The 26,007-nt window shown below is 28.0% G+C and overlaps 1 protein-coding gene across 2 annotated transcripts in view; it reads right to left on the bottom strand.

Moving 5' to 3' along the window:
- The window catches only part of LOC107444534 (uncharacterized), a 401,614-nt gene that overhangs the window by 17,015 nt on the left and 358,592 nt on the right, over positions 1–26,007 (bottom strand). For both annotated transcript variants that reach the window (XM_043043210.2, XM_071182641.1), the window contains 5 exons: positions 22,682–22,799; positions 19,276–19,475; positions 10,534–10,697; positions 1,464–1,605; positions 55–212 (listed from right to left, as the gene is read on the bottom strand). In XM_043043210.2, the coding sequence (XP_042899144.1) occupies positions 55–212; positions 1,464–1,605; positions 10,534–10,697; positions 19,276–19,475; positions 22,682–22,799 (782 nt within the window). The remainder of the gene's footprint in view (positions 1–54; positions 213–1,463; positions 1,606–10,533; positions 10,698–19,275; positions 19,476–22,681; positions 22,800–26,007) is intronic.

The following is a 26,007-nucleotide window of genomic DNA, read 5'->3' as shown; positions in this document are numbered from 1 at the left end:
ATTTAGAAAAGTTTTAAATTAAGATGATATAAACTTAAATAGAATTAAACATACTTCCGCGTGTGCTTGCTAATTCGTTCTGCTAAATCTTGCATTTCTTGATCCAAGGTTTTCCAAAGTGCTCCACCCTTTAAGAAGTCCTTTAAAAGAGCCGCCTCTTTTTGCACATCTGTAAAACTTTTTGTTAAGCTCTTTATTTCGATACTATCAACCTAAAATATAAATCATGAATTAAATAAATAACGATTAATGTACCGCATTTCAACTGTTTACTTAAAGAAGCGTTTATTACAGCATTAAAGGTGCACAAGAATATGCACAATACGGAAGCTTATTGAGTAAAAAATTTTACAAAATACGCAAAAATACTTCATTTTTTAAAAGAAAAATGTTTAAAAATCGTTTTGGGTTAACGATGAAAAATAGTGGGTTTATAGAATAATTTTACTTAAATTCATAACATGCATTTCAATTTCTAGTAGCTTAACTCACAAAGCAAATAAGTAAAACATTTTAAATATAGTTATATTTTTCAAATAAATTTTTGGATAAACTATTAAACACGTCGTGAATTATAATTATTGATTAAATCGTAGAAACATGTGTCATTAAAAACGCCTAATGAGCGAAAAAAAATATTCCAAACTGATAATTAATTCTGTTTAATATTTACGTTTTTCTGAGTTAGAAACGAAAGGTATTAAACTTAATGGCGAAAATGTGCTTCCAGGTTTGACGTAAGCATGTATGAGAAACCAGTATAGAAAGTATAGAAATCAGTAATTTTACAAATTATATAGTTAATGTGCGGATTAACTAGGGTGATATGTTAAAGGGCGAAAAAATTGTTTCTTTCTTTAAATTATAGGTAATCTGCAAACAATAATACTTAGATAATCTGCACAATACCTACTTGTTTATTTTATTTTATATTTTATAACCGTCTTTGAACAGCCGATCCAATTTTGAACCCAATCCAGAAGACAAGGGAACTCCTGGATAAAGTATTGGGAGAAATTTACCTCAATGGAGGACTTTTTGATGGAACTAACCAGCATTTCCGTTACATGGAGGGGGAGACCACGAGAACCTCCTACGGTTAGCCTGACGGCAAGGGGACTCCATGATCCGTTTACCACTGAGGATATTTCACGTCAACACTGTGGTCGGTGCGAGCCGGATGCGGAATTCGTATCGACCAGCTCTCGCTGGGATTCGAACCCGTTAATCTCATTTGCAAACGAACACTCTATCCCCTGAGCCATCACGGCTCTATCTACTTGTTAAAAAAAAAAAAAAACTCCTTGCTGAAACAACAGGACGTTTCTAAAATTAACATAATTTCTTTTTATTTATTTTTCGCTGTCTAAAAAATCAAGTTACAACAATTAACAAATTAGTTAATGGAATCAATCACTTTAAAAAAATATTATACAAAAAATCAAACGCTTTAAATTACTTACGTTGGGAGTATTTTTATCACAGACAGATTCTTGGGTAAATCCTTCGACGAACTTTACATTATAACGAATGGCACGGAGTTTGTCATTACATATTTTCCATTTGTTGGACAGTATTTCTAAGGTGGTCAGCTGCTTTTGATTACTGTAAATAAAACAAAAACACATATAAATATAAACAAATTTTTGCATTAAATATATTTCTAAAATTAGTTTGATGTGAACTATAGTTTTTTTAAATTTTATTCTTGATAACACAATACTTGATAAAGAAGTATTTTTATTGTAACTTTTAAAATAAGTTTTGTCAGAATTCACATACTAATGACAACAAAATTGCAGTTCTTAAAAAAAATCACCCCTTATAAAGAAAATGTAGTTTCGACATGACTCGATTAAGAATCTTCATTGGCTTTAAAAAAAATGAAAATTAAAATAAAAGTCAACAAGTTACGAAGCGCAAAAATAGGCGCCCATTCCCAAGACTTGCCTGACATGAATGAGAAGAAACAAAAGTGATTTGAAATATAAAACGTAAAGTTGCAATGAAAAACCACAAATAAAGGTAAAAAACAGAATTAGAAAAATCGCAGCAGCAGAGAGTGGAACAAAAACCAATCAAATAATAAAGAAAGATAAAAATTAAAAAAAAACCACTGTAGCTGAGAGTCAAGTAAGATCTTACCACTTCAGTTTCTTGGGATTATTTATTTAATATTTCTGTCAGGTCTTATTTTGTAAAAATTGATCGTATTTAATTAGGACAAGCATTAAACAAATGATTTCATTAACGCTGTAAACAAATGGTTCATTGAATGGTACATTTTCCCTGAATTTTTTTCTGTTGAAAACGTTTTCATGCCATCGCAATTATGATCATTTGCAGAGGGGATGGCTCCCTTGTTTTGGTAGCCAGAAGACCTGTGCGCAAAATCGAGCACTTTAAGGTAGAACAGTTTAACGAGGATCGATATCGCGCATCCTCGGACCCTACGCAGGCGGATCTAAGTGGTCACTCATCCGCTTACTGACCGCAGCAAGTGATGCTTGACTTCGGTGTTCTACTGCGAACCGTGTCTTTACGATTAGTCCACTGCCGGACTGGACATTTCCAAAGATATGGGTTTGAAATATATAATAAAAATAAGTTAAGAGTATAAAATTTAACTACTTCGCGAATACCCTATGTAAAATTTTTAACTACTTGCGTAACAGAAAGCTGATAGCAAGTGATGTATACATGCATTTACTCCAATACGTTAATTTTTTGCTACTTTTTTAGATACACCTACAAATTTTGAGGCGTTAAATCATTTAAAATTGTAATTGAAATTACAAAAAAAAAAGAAAAAGAGATGTAACAATCGATGTTATTAATTGCGCAAAACGGATGTCATATAAAGACCAGATGTAATGACATGGTATCCCCCTTTATTGCAGTTCCCCAAATCATTTCACAGAACGATTTTTAATCCAGCCGGAAGGAGGATGTTCAACCTTAGCACGTGATGCGAAACTTGATAGCCCCTTTATTTTTGATATTTTTCACCTATAACTAGAAGTCAGCTCACGTTCAAGACTATTCAGCAAGTGAGAGGGTGTCGCCAGGATTTTTTCTTTCTTTTTTAATTTTCTTTCCCTTTTTTTTATCGTTTTATTTTTAAGGTTCCGTCGTGAAAGTTCGATAAATCGGTAGGGGGGGAAAAAAATCATTCCTGCTTTCTTCGCCTTTTTATTTTGTGAAATTATCAAAGCGTTGACTAAAAGAAAAATTAAATGAATGTGAAAGTTTAATTTTGGGATTTTCAAGCAATTTAAAATGAAATGTTTCATGCTTTGCTTTGTATAAATAACAATAAAACAAAGGGTAAAACTAAGCAAAAACTGCTGAATTTTACAATTTCTGTTTTTGTAAAAGCATTAAATGTAGTGTTTAATTTTTAAAAATGGCACAGCATCGCTTGCAAACTACATTGCATGTTATGTAGTATTTAGAAAGTAACCCAGCCAAATGATATGTCTAGGGAATAAAAAGGAATGATTTGATTACTTTGGCGTAGTAAGGCCCGTTTTTGCTAAAAAAATAAATAAAATAAAAATAAAAAAACTGAAGAATTTTTAGCAAATAAAATCTAACTTTCAAAAATAAAAATTTAAACTAAAATTGTTCTGAAACAGCTTTTTCAAAGGTTATTTTGTAAAATCTAAATATTTTTGTAAGTTACCAAAAAATTTAAGTTTAAGTTTTGATACTTGTTTCTACTTATGTTTAATTACAATATAATTATAACCCAACTTCATACATAAATTAAAAATTACATTGTTATAATTTTTTGCTGAAAAGTACGGTATAGAATATTATAAATTGGCAGAGTTAAATGCATTTTTCATTTGATTTCAGAATTTTTAGGCATGACAATAATACAGTACGCAATGCTACATTGTACAAAACTTACTCTAAATTTTAAAAATATTCTTCATACTGCCCACAAAAGTATTAAAAAAATTTGTTCGTCTTTATATTCCTTTATAAATGAGTTTCAAAAATGCTCGGTTATCACTTCTCATATAAGTGTATTATTGAATTACGTTAAAACAGATTACAGTAGTTCCAAATTTTTTTTTACTTTTCACAATTTTTTTCAAAGATGAAAGAATATAGTGTTTTTTCATACTTAAAAAATCGCTATAAAAACGCTCAAAAGTGGGCACTTTCACTTTAAGAAGAAGATCACGGATACCCACACGTGATCTATGACCTCAGCGCCAGCTGAACATTTATAAGCAAAATGGCGAGCTAAAGTTGAATTAAGTTTTTTCACATAAGTTAGATTGTTAATTAAAGTGTGGTTAATTAAATATACAGTGCCGTATTCGCTGAATTATAATTCTTCCTAGTCTACGACTTTCACTTACGCATATTTATTTGATTGTAACCGTGATATATGTTTGTTTTGTGAAGCGACAACTTCCATACATAATTATTTTATGTTTATTTTACATGGCTTTGTGTTAAGTAAGAAATATACAGTAAAAGAATATAAATTTTTGTGAAAAAATTAGTCACTCAAGAGAATTGATACCTGACGAGCTTGGGCTAACAGGAAATAGAATGGAAAGAACAATTGATAACGTAAATAAATGCCACGTTTCTACAACCAATCAGGATGGAGATACCCACACAACGTTACTTGCAGGTATCCCATCGTATATATGTTTCCAACGGGCTTAGAACAACCATGTGTTCAATTCCAATAAAAAACTAAATTAATGACTTTGAAAATTATAAATAGGCCATCAAATCTCGGTTTATGGTCCTTACGATGCAATTTTTCACTTTAAATCCGGAAATATCATCAAATCGTAAATAGTAAAATCGTGCAGAAGCAAAAAACTTTATTTTGTTTTGTGGCTAGAAATGCTAACATTAAAAAGCCAATAAATAGATAACGAATAGGGTGCTTTACTCACGAAGAAAACATTTTATATTTTTCTTGTCATGAACTTCAAGGTAGTAAAAACTTGGGAACATTGGATCTTTTTGTTAAAAGAAGTTCTCATAAACTAAAAATGTAACGTATTAAGGAAAAAATGCTGATTTTTTGTTTTTTTAGTATAAAACATAAAATCTGGGTAAGTGATTCTTATTTAATTCATAATATATAAAAATTAATTAATAGATAAAAGAATAAAATAAATAAAAAATACTGCAAAAATCATTCGATTGTTTGTGTTTTAACATAAAATAAATTTAAAAGTGACTACTATTATATAACTAGAATTTATTTATTCCACAATTATAAACTATAAGAGTTTATGACAAAAATTTCAAGAGACATAATTTTCTATACTAAATTAAAAATACTACTAAGAATAAATTATGCCTTCTGAAATTTTTTCACAAACTTTGTAGTTGTTAAATAAATTATTAAGTTTCAGAAAAAATTCTATTTTTATACTACTAAAAAAATCAACGATTATTATCGGAACAGAATAATTAACACAAAAAAATGATATTGGTGTGCATAAATTCAAAATTGAAATTTGCCTAATTAACAATTAAAACATAGTAGATTTAGAAAAAAAAATTGACGCATGCAGGAATAACTATATTAAGTAAGGAACCTATTTAGGAAATATTTCTAAACGACTATGTATATAAAATGCGTGTAGTGAAGTATTATAGAAAATATTAATTGTAACGGATCATTTAAGAAAGAAAAATTATGACGGAATATGTATAAAGTGGTTATGATGAAGTAATTAAGTGTTGTGGATAGTTTATAAATAATAAACTTAATTTCAAAAATAAACTAAATTTTGTGCTTTCTTTTTTCATTAGACTAGGGACATTCTCTTAACTCTATTCATATTTTTACAAAAGTTCCATCTAATAATGGTACTTTTTTATTTATATTTTTATTAATTGTATTCTTATTTACACTTTTTTAAAAATAGATTTAAACTATTCGTTCTAGTATTTCTGAAATTAAGAAAAAAACCCACCTTTTTAAGATTTTGTATTTAAGATTCAAAACAAATTTATGTATTTTTAGTTAAATTTTATAGAAATAAGAAAGATAAGAAATAATTTAGGTAAATAAGAAATAATTTAATAGAATTGTTGAAAAATAATTCATTTCATAAGAAAGCTTTTCATATTTTTAATTTTATATAAAAAAAATTCATATGTAAAAAATATTGACACTTAATATTTCATATATAAAAGCTTTTTATATTTTAAATTTCATAATTTTAATTTAATTTAGAGTCCTTTTTATTTTATACTTAAGCAAAAATATTTTTAAAATGTACAATGAAAAAACATTTGGAAATGAAGAAAACTTTGCTTTCTGATTTTTGAATTTATATTTTGTATTTCAAATTTTCATTCCCTTTTTTATAAAACTATAAATTGATTTTTAAATGTCACAAAAATGATAGATGTTTTGATATGACAGACTTTTCGGACATATCGCCTATTATATCAATATTGTTGATTTAACTATATAAAAGTATTAACTTTAAATTCAGAGTTTGATTACTTAAATATTATTTAATGATTTGGTTTTAATATCATGCGACTTTATTTGCTTTTTTCTCCTAAAAACTGTCTCACGAAAAAAAGTGAGGGTAAAAAAAAAAGAGACGCCAAAAGAAAGAAAAACTCTTTGAAGCGTAATACCTGTGACGGAAGCCCAACATCCCACATTCTGATTGGATGCTGATCACGTTCATCTTAAATATCGAATCTGGTATTGGTCATCCAAATCACGCACACATCGCACATTAGTGTCACATCTGGAGATCGAATTCTAAATGCATTTATGTTTTTATCTTTTGTTTCACGGGTAAGAAATGTAATCAGGCATTCGTAAAGGAACCAATGGGATTTTAAAAGTGACATTTATTTGAATTTTTGACAATTCAATTAGGACTCAAAATGTAAACAGTACCATTTAGGTTTATGTATCCAAGCAAAATGAATTTCCGGAAATAATTTAAAACTTTGGAAATTGAAACAAATAATTAAAACTTTTTCACAACTTTATACCTTACATTTTATGGTTGGAAATGTTAAACTGAAAGCTATTAAAAAAAGATTTAAGTTACGGAAACGTAAGTGATACGTTCTGATATTGAAAGAACTTAGTGGATGTTTTAAAGTGATGTTTATTGAAATTTATTGAATTAGTTTTAAAGTTGAAACATAGCTCTTTTTTATCGCTAGGAAATAAAGATTACCCTTTTTAGCATTCGTTCGACTGGTGTATTACTAAGTTGACAAAATACGCGCATAAAAGCATGTTGACGAAAGGCTCTTCTAAGATTGCCACCGAATGTTTGATGCCAAATGTCCAGGGAACTTTCTTTCATCTTCATGTGATCTCTGAAGCTTAATAACTTGACAAAATCAATTAATTTTGTATTATTAATATACCCAAATAAGCTAAAAATAAATTCTTTCTTAGGAAAATCTGATTTAAAAAAAAAACACTTAAACTTTACTCTACTGTTAATTGAATTTTCTATTTCTAATATTAAGAAAACAGGATTTTTGAGTTGATAATTGGGTTCCGGTTTTTACAGCTCTATAAATTGATGAGCTTTTAGTGAAAAAAAATGTTTTGTGCTCTTTATCCTAATGTTTCAAAGTGATTGTTAAATTTATTAAAATCTCAATTAGTATGAAATTCTACAAATCTTAATAAAAATTTTCTTCAGTCTAAATTCTCATATGATCTTTATATATCTAAATATTTCTGTAAGAGCTCTTATAAAAAAACTTGCAAACCGCTATAACCATATCTATCTTCTAACTATGAAATAAAGTTATAACTGAATAAATGTTTTTCTAGTTTAGGGAACTTATTCAACTTATCTAAAGAGTATTTACTTTAGATTTTATTCATTTATTTCAATGAGTTAAAGAAGGTTAAATTAAACTTATCACTAGTAAAAAAATTAAAATAGCTTGCTTTTAGAAGTTGCCCATCACCCTCGATGATTTTCTCTTAAAAAATCAATTAAGATTTTTAAAAAATTGAAAATATAATCCAGAATCGGCATGCTACATGCAATTCACGATATTTGACATCAATTAACGAATTTTTAAAAACCTACAAAAGGTAAAAAGGCTACACAAACCTTCATTTAACCAGTTCAAATCGATTAACTTACCCAGAAGCGTCATAAAATTAATTTCGATGTTTCATTTTAACGTCCCACCCTCTTATTAAAATCAAATTTCTTTCCTCTGCAGTTACTAAGTACCAATTGTCTTAAACCGAACTTAGAATGCGAATCATATAAACAGAAAAGTTCTGAAGGGCATTATCGGATGCGCATTCCAAGCACGATCAGAGGTTTCATGGATTCATCAAAATTGCGGACTCGACTTCAATCAGGAAACCATCATTCATAACCCAAAATATAGTAGGGCTTTAATGGCAATTAGTGGATGTCATTTAATTATTACCATAATTCTATATGAGCTTTAATGAGTCGTTTAGTTTATTTCCGTTGACTTCCCAATGAGAAATTAGCTCAACCCGATTGGGTGGGAACGAGGATTTTTAAGTTAGTCGTGTGTGTAAGGGTGTTTGTGTAACCAGAAAGGTACCAGATTTATTTATTTTTTTATCGATAGACCATAAATACTGTATTTCAACAAACTATTCCATCGAAATATTAGTTTTTGAAGAGAAGTCGAAGAAACGAAGTCACGAGAATTAATACAATATCGATCAAAAGATTTCATGAGCACGTTTTAAAAAATACCTAGTTTTTGAGGCATTTTCGAGATTCACTTGGGTTAAATAAAGTACACCTTTAAATACTTTCGATATAATAATCGTATTTTGATGTACTAGGACTTACCTTAATTGTTCAAAGGCCTAAACTTAAATATGCAATTTAATTTTGGAAAAATATATACTGAATCACGAAATTGTACATAAAAACGTGTTTTCTCAAAATAAACATGCGTTTCTCAACTGATTCGGATTTCTGATTCTCGAAATAGGGGGGTCCGCTATCTTGAAAAAATGCTCCCAATGGATTACGCAGGAGCGTGCTCAAACGCTTGGAACCTTTAATTTTAATTTCGCATTTTATTTTTCCATTTTTTAATTTTTGGCAAATTTTTGCTTTTACGGAAAACATATTTTGGGATAAATTTGTCCGAAGAATATGAAGAATTATGTCGGAACGTTAGGAAATCTCTAACGTTTTAATGCCTTGTGAATTAAATCGCATTCCAGGCTAAAACTTTGAAAGTTGTTTCAATATCTTTTACACCCAACCCTCTTATACACATGACTAAATTTCTAACTCAAAAATTCGTGTTTCCATCCACTTGGATTGAGAAATAAAAATGCACTTGAAACTTCGAAATATATTAAATGGGTAAACAATTAATATTCGCCCTTTAAATTAATAGGCCCACTTTGTAAAATAAAACAAATATGAAAAGAATATAATGGATATAATTTTGTAAACTTAAATTTCTAGATTAATTATTAAATTTCGTTTCTAAAACGGTTATTTTTAAATGCAATGTACGTATGTTACAAGCACTGCTCGCCGCAAGCAAGGACTTTAAAATGACAAGTGGACTAAATGGTACACAAGAAAATGTCTCAACTAGTTAAACAGCACGATATGGGTGACTAACTCTGGTAATTTAAAATGCTCAAATATTCGAAAAAGAATATTTTTGTTAGACCCAAATACAGCTTTAAATTTGCAGTAAACAGTGACACGTTAAATCAAACGTGTTGTTTTATACCCAATTACAGCGCTCTAGAATAAAAGTGTCGATATTAAATCAAATACAATGTATTTTATTTGGCTTTTATGACCCAACATGTTTACAACCATCTTCTCTAAAAGATGCTTCTTCGGGAATTCCGTTTCTAAATAGAAAGATGAAAAAAAGAAATCACCTGATTTTGTTTGTTTCTCTCTCTCTCAACCCATTTGAAGCATAATTTTAATTAAACACATTTTTAATAGCTTTTTTATAATTATATATTAATTTAGATCAAAGTAAGTGAAAAATATTATATTTAGTTTTTTTTTTATAATTTATGGTTATGAAAAACGATGTCATAACATACTAACAGATTTTTTAGTAATGGTGAGACTGCTTTTGGTTGTAAAAAATAAAAATAAAAAATTTTTGTTTGTTATTAGAGCACCAGAAAACTATATATAAAAAAGGCATCGGTGTCTCATCTGCATCAAGGGATTACGCTTATTTTTGTTGTTATTTTGTTTGTAATAATCCATTGTCAGTGAGAATAATACTTCAGTGCACTTTTTTCCCGAGTTTTCTTTCACAATTAATGTAAGGGACTGCTGCAGCTGTATAAATGACATGCCAATTTGAAACTGCTTTGTCAAAAACAAACTCGAAGATACTATCTTGATAGATTCATAAACCTCAAAATGCATTAGATTTCAGTGACATAATTTCACGCAATGCTGTTCCTTCGCTTCACCAATTTCTGATTTCACGTGTTAAGACTAAGAATTGGGAGAGTATAGCGGGAAAAAGTATACCACTTACTTTTCATAAATGTCGTCCCATCGCTTATATAGTTCAGTAACGCTTTCTTTGAGAGAGCAATCTTTGTAATCCAAATCACCACCGTGTTCTGTCATGAATCGATGCACTTCAAAGTTTACCGCAAGCAGCTTCTCTTTAGTGTCCTGAAGAGTTGTCAATAGCATCTAAATGGAAGATATATTTTTTAGATATTACTTTTTTTCTTTTTTTGGTAAATTAAGAAGCATAACATAAAAGCTAGATACGTTAAAAATATAAAAATAAAATGACTGAGTTAAAAGTGTCTTTGAAGTATACCGCTGTTTTGCTTATTCGTCAACACTTACCATGCATAAAATTACTTGCCAGTGAAATCTTAAGATGCAAATGATTAGTGGCACAATTCGTACTATTTTATTATTTAATCCCCTTTAACATCTTGAACTTTCATAATGTTCATGCAAGTCAGACAAAGTTGCACCACTGTTAAGTATACAATATTGGCCGATTTGCAATATTAAGACTGGAAGGAGAAGTTGCACAATTTGAACAATTTTATAATTTCATCATTTAAACATAGTGTTTATACAAATCCTCGAAAGGTGTAAGCACGAAAGCTAATTGTAAACATTTGGCCAATTTACTTGATTAAGGCTGGAACAGGTGGCATTTTTAATTACTTCGTTACCTTTAATATCCATAGAATTCACGCATGCTTTTCAAAGATGTATGATTGTTAAGTGTACAACTCTTGGAACACTCTGTTCAAATTTGGACCATTATATCAATACCTTGAACCATAATACCGTGAAAAATTTGTTGCATTATAGTGTCATCAAATTTACGAAGGTATGTTTTAACGCCTGAAAAATTACATTAACGGGCTAGTGTTAACAAATGCGAGATTTATCCTTAATTAAGACATTAATGGCGCACAGTACAACACCACAATTTTGTTTGGAGAGAAGGTGGTAACATTAGTCTCTAGACCTCCGCACCAAGCTGCACAACCGTGGGTAGATGTTTCGGCCTACTTCCGAAGTCATTGCATTAGAGTGGATTTTGAACCACCTTCTATCAGACCCATTATTTAGAACAAGGAATCAAACCCAAGCCGAGGTAGGTGAAAAAATTACCACCACACCGACTGATGAGAAGCTAAACTTACGAACGATTAAATTGCTAAATAATAAGGCTAGTTTGGGACTATATTCAAATTTTATCAAATTTAAACCATGCCATGGTCCCAGGTTACACAAAATTTCTGTCTAATATGATCGTTAAGAGTTTCCTTCAGAAAGAAAAAGGATTTTACTTCCTCCATCATGTTAACCTAAGAAGGATTATATAAACATTATCTATTTTTTTATTCAGTAATAAATATTTTCGAATAATTTTGGTTTCATTTTATGTATTGAAATGCATGTTATTGAACCTAGTCACCAAATTTTAAGACTAAGTATTTCTAAAACTTGAACTTAAAGAAACTTAGAGGGGGGAAAAGTTTTAAAAATACTTACCTTAAATTTTAAGATTTGGTAACTAGCAACACAATTCAATTAATAATCTTTTCTCAAAAATATTAATTAGTTATATACTAAACAAAGAAAAATGACGTTCATATTTTTTTGTATGGTTAACAAAACGAAAAGAAAATCCATTTTCTGTATAAAGAAGATCCTTATTTGCGTAGAATAACGATGCATACATTCTTATAACAGTTTTAATTCCATAAAAAAAAATAACAATTTGGATATTTTTATATATATATATCATACACCATATCATTTAATACTCCCTTATGAATTGAGTTAATTCTTATTGTATTTCAGTTTTAAAGGTACCATTTTAATCCTCAAAATTATGTAGTTTAATTATGATAATGCATTCATGTTACTTTAGTTTAATAATTAACTTATCCTAATTAAAAGAATGCTTTTCATTAATTATCTAAATTGCTTAGAAAATTTGTCAATTATATAATCGTTGTTAACGATATTATTATTATTTTTTTGCCTTTGTAGGTAGTAGGTATCGTTGCTATGTCGTTGTAGGTGTTAAATTCTTTGACATTCTGAGTCAATAAATTTTTTAACACTTTTTTATAAAAGCTGTATATGAAATTTTGCTCTAAATGACAAGACCTCCAACGGTTTAGATTTTAAAAACAAAGAAAGAAAGAAACTTAAGGAATAATATGAAAGAGGATTAAAAAAAACTAAAATTAATTTTGGACTAATTTATATTTAGAATTAACTATACCTAAACTCTTAGGTTTTATAGATGATTTTAGGTTTTATTTTCTGCATCTATAACACCTAAGAATTTAGGTATAGTTAATTCTAAATATAAATTATTCCAAAATTAATTTTAGTTTTTTTTAATCCTCTTTTTTTAATGATTTTAGGTTTTATTTTCTGCATCTACAAAACCTAAGAATTTAGGTATAGTTAATTCTAAACATAAATTATTCCAAAATTAATTTTAGTTTTTTATAATTCTCTTTCATATTATTCCTTAAGTTTCTTTCTTTTTTTTTTCAATCTAAACCGTTGGAGGTCTTGCCATTTAGAACAAAATTTCAAACCACAAATGATATTTTTAAGAGAAAGAATGAGAGGCAGGAAAAACTTAGATTACGGATCCATTAGAAAAAGAAAAGGGAAAAAAAAATCTAAATTTCAGTTATCAAAATAATAACAGTAGTTGTCTGATATTAACACGCGCTTTCATCACGCTTTTTATTATTACATCTGGTTGTCATTGTTCCCAAATGTGTCTTTCTTAATCAATTTTCACACCGACTGAGCTACTAGCTAGTTAAATATGATCTTCAATTTCAGACATCTGCAAATTACACTTCTCAATTCCTGCCCTTTAACTCAGAATCACGATTTGTCAATTGCCATTAAGTTTGTGTTGCTCATTGAATTCATTGAATGACTTGATTGCGAGAAAAAAAAAAGTTACTTTGACGGAAGCGGTCACCTTTTATTATGTTTTAGAAGCGTCTTGTCTCAGAAATGAAAGTTAGTCTAACGTTCTTTATTTTCGGAAATTATAGTAATATTAGTTCTACTTCATTACGAAAAAAGAGAAATAAGTCAGAGCTCAAAGTATGGCAAATTTTTATAGTATTCCTTTGTGAGAATATGTCGGACGCATTTTACAACGACAGGTGCGAGTTTTCTAAATTAAACTCGTTCTTAGAAATGAAAGAACGGATTATATAATTTACTAGAAACCGTATGAATGAAATGAATAGTTAGATCTGGTTTTATAACATTTTACTAAATTAGCACAGGGAACTCAATACATCGCCGACAAAGAAAAAAATCTCTGCAAAGTCAAAGACTTAAAAGAATTTGTATTTTAATTTTTTATCTTTTTGTAAGCACTACCACATGAGTTTAACTATAGTACAATACTATAGTATAGTTATTTACCTTAAAACAAATATTCTTTGTCATTTTTGACATAAGAAACCTAATATTTTGTGGGTTAAATACAAAATATAATCGATTGTAGTAACGCTTTGCACCATATTTCATTGTGATATAGAAAATTTATGGTGATATTGCAACTCTAATTTGATTCAAAATTAATTATAAATGTCTGTGACGTTAATTTTATTTTTCTGAAATTTCACGATAAATTACAAAATAGAACAAATGTTTAAAATATATAACGCAGGCAAAAAATAAAATCCTGACTGAGTCAATACAAATACAATTGCAACGGTCTTTTATTTGATGACTTTATAAAATATCTGATTTTCACAAATATTAAAATAAATTTTACGCATTTAATTTTATTTAAAATCTGCTTCTAGAGTAGAAACTTCAATAGACGGATCACGCAGTATAATATCAAAATCAAATTTTGCTGGAATTTACTAACAATTTAATTTGGCTTGCTATACTCATCAAGCAAAGTTATAAGAAATAAATAAAAAATCTACATTATAAGAAATAAAACTCATTAAATCTTAGTTTTAATAAAAATTAGTTTTGTTTCGTAAAGTATTGATTTTCGAAAATTTTGATTATTACAGTGAGAATTTTGAAAAGGTCGGCACGGACATGATAGTTTTCTAGCTGATTTTACTTTCGTCAATACAAATAAAAGAAATAATGCGCACTCAAAAACCTAAGAAATTGTTTCATTGTGAAAAATAAAAATAAACAACAAGAATTTTAATTTTAGTATTAAAATTTGTTAGAGATAACTTACCTTAAGTTTAAAAAAACAATTTTTTTTACAAGTTTAAATCTATACTATTTTCGGATCACAGTACTAAAACTTAATGTACACATTTCATGGTAAAGCTAAACAATTATTTTTTAAATAGAAGAACTGAATCATGAAGCTTTTTGAATTTAATGATTAGAGTTTGTACTTGAATGATCAGTTTCCGAAGTCTTGAATTCTAATTTAGTATGAAAGTTATATATTTGTATAATTTACAAAAAATAAAATAAAAAATAAACCGCCATATGAAAAAAATGAACAAATTTGTCAAGTTGGAGCTTGACATTTTACTTGCATGAGTTAAAATTCATGGATCAAACTTAACATAGAATTTAATGGTTGAGGACCTAGTTGCGACTGTAGTGTGCTAAACTCAAAATAAGGATATAATGTGTTCAAAAGAAAAAAAAAAATTCCAGCCATACTAGATATATGTCAGACGCCAAAAACGAAAAAGAGAAGAAAAAAAAGGTAAGTTAAGAGACGCAAACTCCTGGATAAAAAATAACATACCCTGCAGTTTTTATTTTCTTTAAGTGTCAAAATAGAAACTTTTAAGAGTAAAATCTCCATCTATATTTATAATGTGAGATATCATCTATGACGTGGAGTCGAAAAAGCAATTTTTTTACATTAAAAATTTTGTAAATGAAAAGCTTAAAGTAACACTCAAGTAATTTGTAGTGCTGCCATCTATTAACGAAATATTTCAATTCCTTAATGAAGAAAATATATAAAAGGCCATCCCAGCTTAGACGTAACTAAATCTAAAAACACAGAAAGCGAAAATACTACATTTTAAACCGTTTCATAATTGCTTAAAATTTTTAATTTAATCGAAACAGCATATAAGAATTAAAAAAAAAAGCAGCAAACACATTTCTAAAAAAAGTAGCAAATATATTTTAAATTTGGAAAAAAAATACGACTTATGATATTAAAAAGATTTTATTTGCAAAATAAGAAAATTTTTAATGAGAACTTACGACTTAATAATAAAGAACACTTTCCTTTTCTTTAATTCACAGCTTTCATTTTTAAAACAATAAAATAAAACCGGAAAAAACTTAATTCATGAAAGCAAATATTATATTTTGAATAAAAGTGTTTCCCTGATCAAAATAGGGAAAAAAACGCGAAAGTAATTGTTTTTAAATCTTTAGTAAATATTCGGAACACATTATTTTATTAGCACAAATATTTAGTTTCAAATAAAGTCAATTGTGTTTAATAAATCAACAAATGTTGGTTTTTAAAAAATAAAGTTGACTTTGAGCAATTAAATAAATAATTTTTACTATCTCTCTTTTACAGTCAAAATAACTATAATAAATTTGTAATTGATTAGATACTTGAAAAAAGTTTCCTTATTTATTTTAGAAAAAACTTTTCAACAACGTAAATAGATGGCAGCACAATAAGAAATAAACTCTCCAGAATTTAGTTTCGAAATTCAATTCTCCCATTGTATTAGACTTGATTGTTTGCCAAGGTATTAGAATTCATCAGACACTATTTTACTCAAGGACAGAAATAAATAAGTAAAAAGCTACAGAGTTGAAATAAGAATTTAACTAATGAGTCAAAATTTTAATAGCGGTAACACCCAAAATTCGATATCATAATTTTTACATTTTTTGTCGTTTTTTGAGAAGTATATATTATACAAAACAATAGCCCAAAACGATTTTTTTTCATTTAATTTATTTTACAAGATATTAACAATTAAATTTTAAAGCTCTTTTTAATTAAAAAATAAATATCTAAGGATAGAATGAATGGATTTTAAAAAAATGCATCTCATTTTACGCGGAAATAATTGAAGTTTTTGATAAAATAATTATAATAAAACAAATGTTTAAAAAATTTAATTTTTATTGCAAAATTAAGTTGTAAAATGAAAAACAAAAATGTTGTTAATGTCGTACAAAGTTCAAACAAAACCCATTTCAAAGTAAATTTTATTCTGAACAAAATGGCTTTTCAAAAAAAAATGGATCGCAATTCCATAAAAAGTTATAGCTTTTTTCGCGAAACGCTGCACCGCGGTGGGCTCTGCCACTCCACTCCGCTGATCGCTCAATTGCGCTGTATCAGTTAATTTGGAGGGAATTTAAAAACCTCAACTAAAGTTTCACAAAATAACAAACATTATATTAAATAATAAATATATAATTTATAATTTTAGGTGAATAATATTATGAATAATTAGTTATTTATAATTTATTTACATATTTTTTTGAGCTCAAACTTGGAACTAGAAGAATATATTTTACATTTGAGAGTTTCAAAATTTTCAACTAAATAAGTATGGTATTCTTTAGTTCCATAAATTGTTGAAGCTTTCTTAGATCTTGTTTCCAATTTTTTTTTCATTCTCAAGTTCAGTTTTTTGCAGAAGTCAAACTGAATATTATCGAAAAATTTACATGCCCAATCGAACAATTCTTTAGGTGTTGTTATATTTTGTGTTAGCAAACTCCTCTTTCCTGCTTCCCTCTTCACCGTCCCACCAATAACATCGCATGCCCCTTCGCCATGAGAAGCTTAACATTTTTGTAGACACTTCGATGCTTTAATTCGTTCAGTGGGTTGCAGCAATAGTTCATCATTTCTTGATTTTATCTGTAAGTTTATAATTAAATTTCGTGATAAATATACAAATCAAATTCTTACAATTAATGTATTTCTTAAAAAATGTAATTTTATGTTAAAAAAAACAATAATTATTATTAAAGTTGATATTACTAAGTTAAGTAACAATTGAAACTTACCTTATTCGATAATTATTATCACGTAGATCAGCACTCCGAACAACCTTAACAAACGCTCGTTACAATTCAAGTATAAACATGAAAAAACGCGCAGCGTGTGAGGTAAGCAGCGCATAGATTATAAATAACTACTTATTCATAATATTCTTCGCCTAAAATTATAAATCATATATTTATTATTTAATATAATGTTTGTTATTTTGTGAAACTTTAGTTGAGGTTTTGAAATTCCCTCCAAGTTAACTGATACAGCGCAATTGAGCGATCAGCGGAGTGGAGTGACAGAGCCCACCGCGGTGCAGCGTTTCGCGAAAAAAGCTATAACTTTTTATGGAATTGCGATCCATTTTTTTTTGAAAAGCCATTTTGTTCAGAATAAAATTTACTTCGAAATGGGTTTTGTTTGAACTTTGTACGACGTTAACAACATTTTTGTTTTTCATTTTACAACTTAATTTTGCAATAAAAATTCCATTTTTTAAACATTCGTTTTATTATAATTATTTTATCAAAAACTTCAATTATTTCCGCGTAAAATGAGATGCATTTTTTAAAAATCCATTCATTCCATCCTTAGATATTAATTTTTTAATTAAAAAGAGCTTTAAAATTTAATTGTTAATATCTTGTAAAATAAATTAAATGAAAAAAAATCGTTTTGGGCTATTGTTTTGTATAATATATACTTCTCAAAAAACGGCAAAAAATGTAAAAATTATGATATCGAATTTTGGGTGTTACCGCTATTAAAATTTTGAATCTAATGCATTTGCCACTAATCAACCTCAACCAGTTTCCAAATAAAAGCATTTTAATGACAAAAGAAAGCTACAGAGTTGAAATAAGAATTTAACTAATGCATTTGCCACTAATCAACTTCAACCAGTTTCTAAATAAAAGCATTTTAATGACAAAAGAAAAAAGGTTTTTCAATGAAAAAAGTAGCTGAAAAGCAACGTTTATGTCCTGGTTTCAATTCTAAATGCTTAGTAATAATTACAAATTTATTTAGTTATTAAATTCAAAAAGCAGTCTTAATTAAAATTTTAGATTTGATTTAAAATAAAAATAAAAAAGAGAATACTCTAATCAAAATACAGCATTTGGAATCTATCTATATTTATGCGTGTGTATATAATGATTGATTGATTAGATGCTCCAGAAACGGAAGTATATTCAACGGAAAGGGGGGAAAAGGCACTTTAATTAATGAAAACATTGAAAATATATAAATATATGTATTGTTTTTAACAGTCCAAATCCATATAATAAAAGAATTCCATCGTAAATGTAAACCAAATTTATTTAATGATAAACATTTATTATTTCTTGCATATAGTTTTTATTTTTTTTAATGAAAAGAATATTTAAATTTCAATGAATTTAGAATAAATTATTAAATTCGTGTGAAATTATTTTATTCTTTATAAAATAATTTCTTGGATCTAATATTGAGCTATTATAATATTTAATTTAATAATAAAAATGATATGATAGAAATATATTAAGTCGTCCCGTTGGCTGGAAACTTATTTTTATTGCCCTCATGACCGCTCCCTTTGCACGCCATTGAGCTTCTGCACCCATAAGTTTTATGGAGAAAAAAAAACTGCAGACTATATAGAAATAGAATTTCTTGAAATATTTAAATGCCGCATGATTATGGCACTAATTACAAATCAACGTATTTTCACATTACTATAAGTACATTTAAAGTATTTTCAAAATGTCATGATACCTGAAGCTGAGAAATCTTCTCTTTGAGTTCATTCCATGTAATAAAACGTTCCATCTCCACCTCGGTGTAGGATTCAATTTCTTCCATCGTTTGAAACAATTCATCAATATTCTTTTGTACCTTCGTAAATTTTTGTTTTGCAATATCGCTAATTAACATATCTACACTCTTTTGGAGAAGTGTCCACTCTTCGATTAAATCTAAAAATGAGAAATATTATGCTTCTTATTCGGTAGTTTGTGCTATTTTGTTTTAAACGAAATAAAAGAAAGAAATTAAAAGCAAACAGCATATGCAGCAAGGGAATCTGTATATAATGAAGCTTTGCGTGTTTATTCTCAATCGTTTCCTTTTTCATTTATTCCCTCTCATTCATAACTATTTTGTTTCGTAATTTTAAAAAAAAATTTTTTAAATTTTTTGAAACTTTAATTATATGAACAGAAAAATATTGATTCATGTGCTAAGGCTAACTGATAAATATGTACAGACAATGGACAAATTAACGAAAATACTTCTATACTAACCCATTTTTTTAATATATTTATAACGTGANGACATGTTAACTTGATTCTATGTTGGGGTACCTTTTCATAGATGGAGGTTGGAATTGTCGATATCAACTCTCCCCACATTGGTGACCTTCAGACGAGGTGTGAACATGCCTACTTAGACAAACCCCCACTTCGATATGAACATGCCCATCTTGACAGTAACGCCCACTTCGATATGAACACGCCTGCTTTGGTGAATGGTCCACAATGAACAGTTGACTTGCTACTTGTAACTGCGATATTGTCCTCCTCGCGCTGTTGCTACTCAGTCTCGATCACACACAACGTGTGCACTCGCCTGATAAAGGCAACACAGGAGCGACCACGACCGTGAACTTAATACATCTCTAACGATCAGCATTTCAAAAGTACTATTAAAAAAAAGTAATAAGCTTGTAACTTATATCAATTATTTTGGTTATAATATACAATAACTGTACAAAATTTCGTAAACCTAGCTTGAATATTAATGGAGATATAAATATTTTTATAAAAAAAAAACTATATTTTTCTTTGCTTTACGCATTCCTACTATAATTGCAGAAATATTCAACAAAATTAAGATTTTTTTTATAGAAATTTTAATTAAACAGCAAAACTATAATTGCAAAACTTTATTAAAAAAATTACGCAAGATATGAGCATTTAGAGTAGTACTTTCATACTGTGCATGCGCTGAAAACATTAAAAACATAGTTTAGCTCCATAGTTTAGCTCTGAATCGTGTTTGGTAACCTATGAAAAAAGTCCTATTTGAATATCTTGAAAATGTAAAAAGTTCTTATCAATTTTCTAATTAGTTTTTGCACGTTTTTTAAGAAATCTCTAACTGATAGGGGGTTTTCTTTAGCCACACTTCATTTCGTAACACATTACAAAATTTTTATAACAAATAATAAAAATATTCTACAATAATATTCTACTATTCTACATCAATAATAATATTCTACAACAAAATGTGATGGTATAAGGAAAAAAAAACATGTAAAATAAAACATACTTTAATAAGGAATTGTACTATATAATGCTGATGACATTTTTAATAAATAATACTTAGTATTGCAAATTATAATTTGTGGAAAACACCTTACCATTTCAAAACTTTCTTTCCAAATTTACAAGAACTACTACTTGGAAAATTGCTAGAAACTTTTAAGATGTTTAAATCTGATTTGTTTCATATTTTATCAAATGCGATTCAAAACCAAATTATGAAAAAAATTTAAAGATATTAATACAAAATTTTAATAAAAATTGCGCGTTATTTCATATTGTTAAACTATTTCATTACTATAATTATTCATTACTATCATTCATGTGAAATAATATAAAAACAGATATATTCATATAAAATAATAAAATAAAAAATGTCACTCAGTTTCAAAGCTTTCATTTTATTATTATTTTTCTTTAATTTATAATTCTAGAAGACACGGTTGAAGTGAAAGGGAAATGATCAAGAAATTAAATAAGGATATAAGATCAAGAGCATTACGAATTGTGAACCCCGTATTTTCTAAATTTTAATGAGCCCCCCCCCCCCAATAAAAAGGATTTATTAATAAAATGCTTCAGTTAAAGAAAATACAAAACTAGATTTACATATAATTTCATTAAAATCAAAAGTCACGTCAAAATTTTCTCGAATAAAAATACTCTGACAGAATTTTTGTTAAAAAAAAATGGTTAAATAACAATTTGTTATTTTATCATGTTCAACCGAAACAATCAAATAACCATAAAAAATAGGGCATTCAAACCGCTAACTGTGAGGAAAATTCCAAGTACGGTAAGATTTTCTACAAGTACGGTTTAAAAAAATCAGATTTTTATCCGCACCAACTTGTTCCCACAGCCTACGAGAATCGAGGGCACGTTCTTTGAAAGCTGGATGCTAAGCCATGTGAACGAATTCATCTAGCTTCGAATGCCAAACACAACAGTGGATAATCTTTTAACAATATGTGTGTTGTGTACACTTTATAAATTTAGTTCCTTGCAGCTGGGTACATATTTCAGCCGAGAAATCTGAACAGGGTTTCGAATGAGAGCGTTGACACAATATTTTCCTTTATTCCTTCACACATGAGAAGTTTCAAATGTCTTGCCCTCCTGAAATGGTGACTCTGGACTATTAGAACATAAAACTCTCATTCACGCATAGATGGCAGCATCACAGACCTGCTTGAGACAACAAATAAAGTACTTCCAATTTTTTATGATAGATGATACCAATAGAAAAACTTGTTAAACAAATTTCCCCCGCACACTTGACAAAACACCACTTAACCACAACTCAAAAGTTCAGTTAAATTTCCCTTTTACGATCATGAAACTATGCTAGTTGTAATTGGCTACAAAACCGTTAAGGAGAAAAATAATTTTCCTAAACGCACGATTTAAATGGATGAACAATAACAGCTGTCTATTTTAACGTAGTCTTAGAATGAAAATTCCAACAGTGTATGTTATTATTACAAACTTTACGGGTCATGTGAGAAGAATTTTTATTTTACAAAATGTCAAGTCATTTTATAACCAAGCAAGAGTTGCAAAAGCAATTTTAAATTCTAATTAGTAGCAGTTATTACCCTGTTACATTGGACACTATTAAAAAGGGCTAGTTAGTTTGCTTGTAGTTTTTGGCTCTAGAGTTAGAAATGTACCATAAAACTGCTACTGTTAAGGGAGAAAATGTATATACATACAAAGTATTTCGTTAAGATCACCCTTAATATGCATTTTTTAAAATCCTTATTAAAAAAAAAGATAAACTAAAAGGTATGAAATTTTAAGAAATACACATTAAGGATGGTCTTTATTGAAAACCCTGTACACTTATTGTTACTTACGATAAAGCTCTTCTAAGTCGCTGTTAGAGAAACTGATACTGTTTTCTCCATTTTCTATATGGTCTGAAATGGTATGCAAACAGCGAAGATGCGTTCCGCAGGTGGCCAAAAGCTCCGCCTGCAAAGTGAAAAATTTGTTATGCTTTTCATATATGAAACTATATTATATCAATTACATGACATTTACTGTAATCTATTATTTTTTAGCATTGCTTATTTATTTAATCAACCAAGATGAAAACTTTTATTTTTATTTTTAAATATATTGTTCTTTTTGGACACAATTGCCTTTTTGCCATCATCTTGCAAAATAAAGATGATGGCAAAAAGGCAAAACATAAAAAGCTGTTTCTCACTCATTTTGTTCAAGGAAAAAAAGAAAAAAAAATTGCCGTACGATCTACATCACTAGTCGAAATTGAAAAGAACTGACGCCACCCACGAAAAAAAAAATAAATAAAAAATATTTAAAAAAATCATTAAATCTTCCTATGACACCATTTTTACGCTTTTTACCAGCGAAATGTTTCGTGTCGTACAAGAATTGAACTCTTTGCAGTCTATCATCAGCATATTTAAAACATTTTGGGGACCTATGAACCATCACTTGTATTCACTTAAAAAATAATATTTAATATTCACAAACATAGTAAAAATCAGCTGGAAGTTCTAACTATAAATTTAAAAGCAGAAAGTCAACTATTTCAACTCATGATAGAAAATTAGCCTCAAACATTCCTAAACATTACAAAGTAACGGAGCACTCGTTATAGTTTAATTTCAAACACTTAAAGCATATAAAAGTAACTATCGTTTAAATATAAAGATGTAAAGATGAATTTGGCGATCTAATTAATAATGAAAAATAAACTTTAAGCATACAATCTTACTTTCGTCTCAGGCTGTTCGTTTATTGACATGGTTCAGAGTTGTTATATTTAGGGCTCAAATAACAATATGTAAATCATATCAATACATTATAAACAATTAAGAAGTTTTTCAAAAGTTGAACTGACGCAAAAAAGATCTTTTGTTTTAATCTGGAAATCGATAAGCAATCTATGTATTCTATAGCTATTTCCCATTTTATCTATTCTTATCATTCACAGAAAGACACAATTATTACATTAAAAACGAAACCATTTTATACGATGTAGATAAATTCACTATATAAGAATTCGAAATTCTCTAGTTGAGTGTTTAGAAATGTATAGATAAATAATTTAACTCCAAGTCGATCCAAACAACTTCAGACCCAAGTAAAACTCCTTGAGGCAAAATATTGTTATTTTTTTAAATTCAATAAAATAATACAAATACATAAGTTATCCCGAAAGTTTATGAATAAACAACGTATGCCTGTTTAATATCATATTAATTATTTTTATAACACTTTACAAAATGTCAGTGGAAAAAAAATATAGAAATGAAAGAAATTGAATGGAAATTTGTAGCACGGACGCATTTTAAAGTGGAAAAAGTAAAATCCTAACAGTTATCACTGTGTAAGCATGTATATGTCAATATTCTGTGGAAAAGAAAAACAAAAGAAAAAAACTGAACCAATCAATGCTGTATTGCAGTGTTTCCCAAACTTACGACTGCACTAATTACAAATCNTATTCTGTGGAAAAGAAAAAAAAACTGAAGCAATCAATACCGTAGCGTGACGATAAATTTGGGGGGAGGGGCACGCGAATTTATTTTTAAAATCTTCTATATATTATTTTTCAAAAAAAAGCTGATATTAATAGGTCGTCTCTTGATTTGCGTTACATTTTTATTTTGAAATGATAAATTTATAAAAAAAACCTCAAAAACAAAATAAAGTGTAAAAATTTTCTATTTTTTACTGAAATTTTATTATGAATTAAGTAATGAAACAGAAAATATGATAATTAAGCAAAGATTCATCACATCCTAATTTTTTAAGTGAAGTTTTTTTTAAATAAATGTAGTATACTCATTATATTATTACATTTAAAATACTCACTCGAAAGAAATGACAGCAGTTCAAAACATGTTTACAAAATCAAATGAAAAACATTTGATCCAAATTTATTTTTATAAAACATTTAGAAAAAAAATATTTCTAACAGCAAAAATCATTAAAAAAACTACTAAAAGTGTCTTTTAACTTAAATGAAACTGAAACTGTAGTCAATATGTGAATACAATTATTTACACTGAAACCAAACTGCATAAAATTGTATTCACGCATTTACTAAATTGTACAGAGAATTAACTACTCAGAGAACATTTCGCTAACTTTTAATATCCTGGCGAAAACGTATAACGGCTTCTAAGTTTCCTTGAAATAGAAAAGAATACATTTTTCTGAAAAAATAAAATGAACCCTTCTTTAAGACTATTTCCGATATCATATTTCGTTGTACTAAAAATAGAAAGTAATTGAAATGAAATACTAACAAAAACATGATTTTAAGGGGAAAATAGATTTGAAAACACAGCTGTTGTATATTATAGGGAAATTATGGACTTTTATAGTTTCGAAAAGAAGGAAACTTTATTTTTGATGTATTATCATTTTTTTAAGGATAACCATAAGGCATAAGAAAACTTAATCTTAAAAGGAGATAGCAATTTTTATATCATTTTCATGGACGAATGAATTAAAGTAAGTGACATTAAGTCATAAAATTCAAATATATAATATTCTAAATAAAGAAGAAAGGCATTTTAAAACGAAAGTATTTATTTAGAAATAAATATATAAAAAAATACAATTATTTACTCTGATTTTTAGACAATTATGACAACTGATATTTATGCGCATTCGAATTAAATTCTTCAAAAAAACTATCAAATATTTTAACACAAGGCACTAAATGTGTATGCTTGAATTATGTAGTTATAAACTTTTTTCAAAATAAAAATAAGCATTATTATAGAAATAAAAAATTTTAAAGTTTTGTTTAATAAATTTAGATAATTAAATTCAATGATATTTAGGTCTTATAAAATATAAGATTTTATTGTATAACTTTTTTCTGTGTCCTTGATTCGTAGTTTCCAAGGACTTCTTCAAAATTTGTGGGAAGATAGATTAATCGGTATTTTACGATATCACTGAATATTTACATGCTTGACCAGATATATAAGGGTAAAAAATGTATGTCGCGCTCACATCGGCCAATTTAGTTTTCGAGCCGCGCTCATAACAGTATTTCCCAAACTCAATTTTAATTTTACACTTTGATATTTAAGGTGGGCACTACATTAATAAATATAAACTTTAAAAGACGAGAAGTAAACAACCAAAAGGGAAAAAAATGTCGAATAAATAAAACCCTTATCACTTAAAA

This window comes from Parasteatoda tepidariorum, chromosome 6 (genome assembly GCF_043381705.1).
Source record: "Parasteatoda tepidariorum isolate YZ-2023 chromosome 6, CAS_Ptep_4.0, whole genome shotgun sequence".
Taxonomy (NCBI): domain Eukaryota; kingdom Metazoa; phylum Arthropoda; class Arachnida; order Araneae; family Theridiidae; genus Parasteatoda; species Parasteatoda tepidariorum.
The sequence above is the reverse complement of the archived record's forward strand: the minus strand, read 5'-3'. Positions and strand labels throughout refer to the sequence as shown.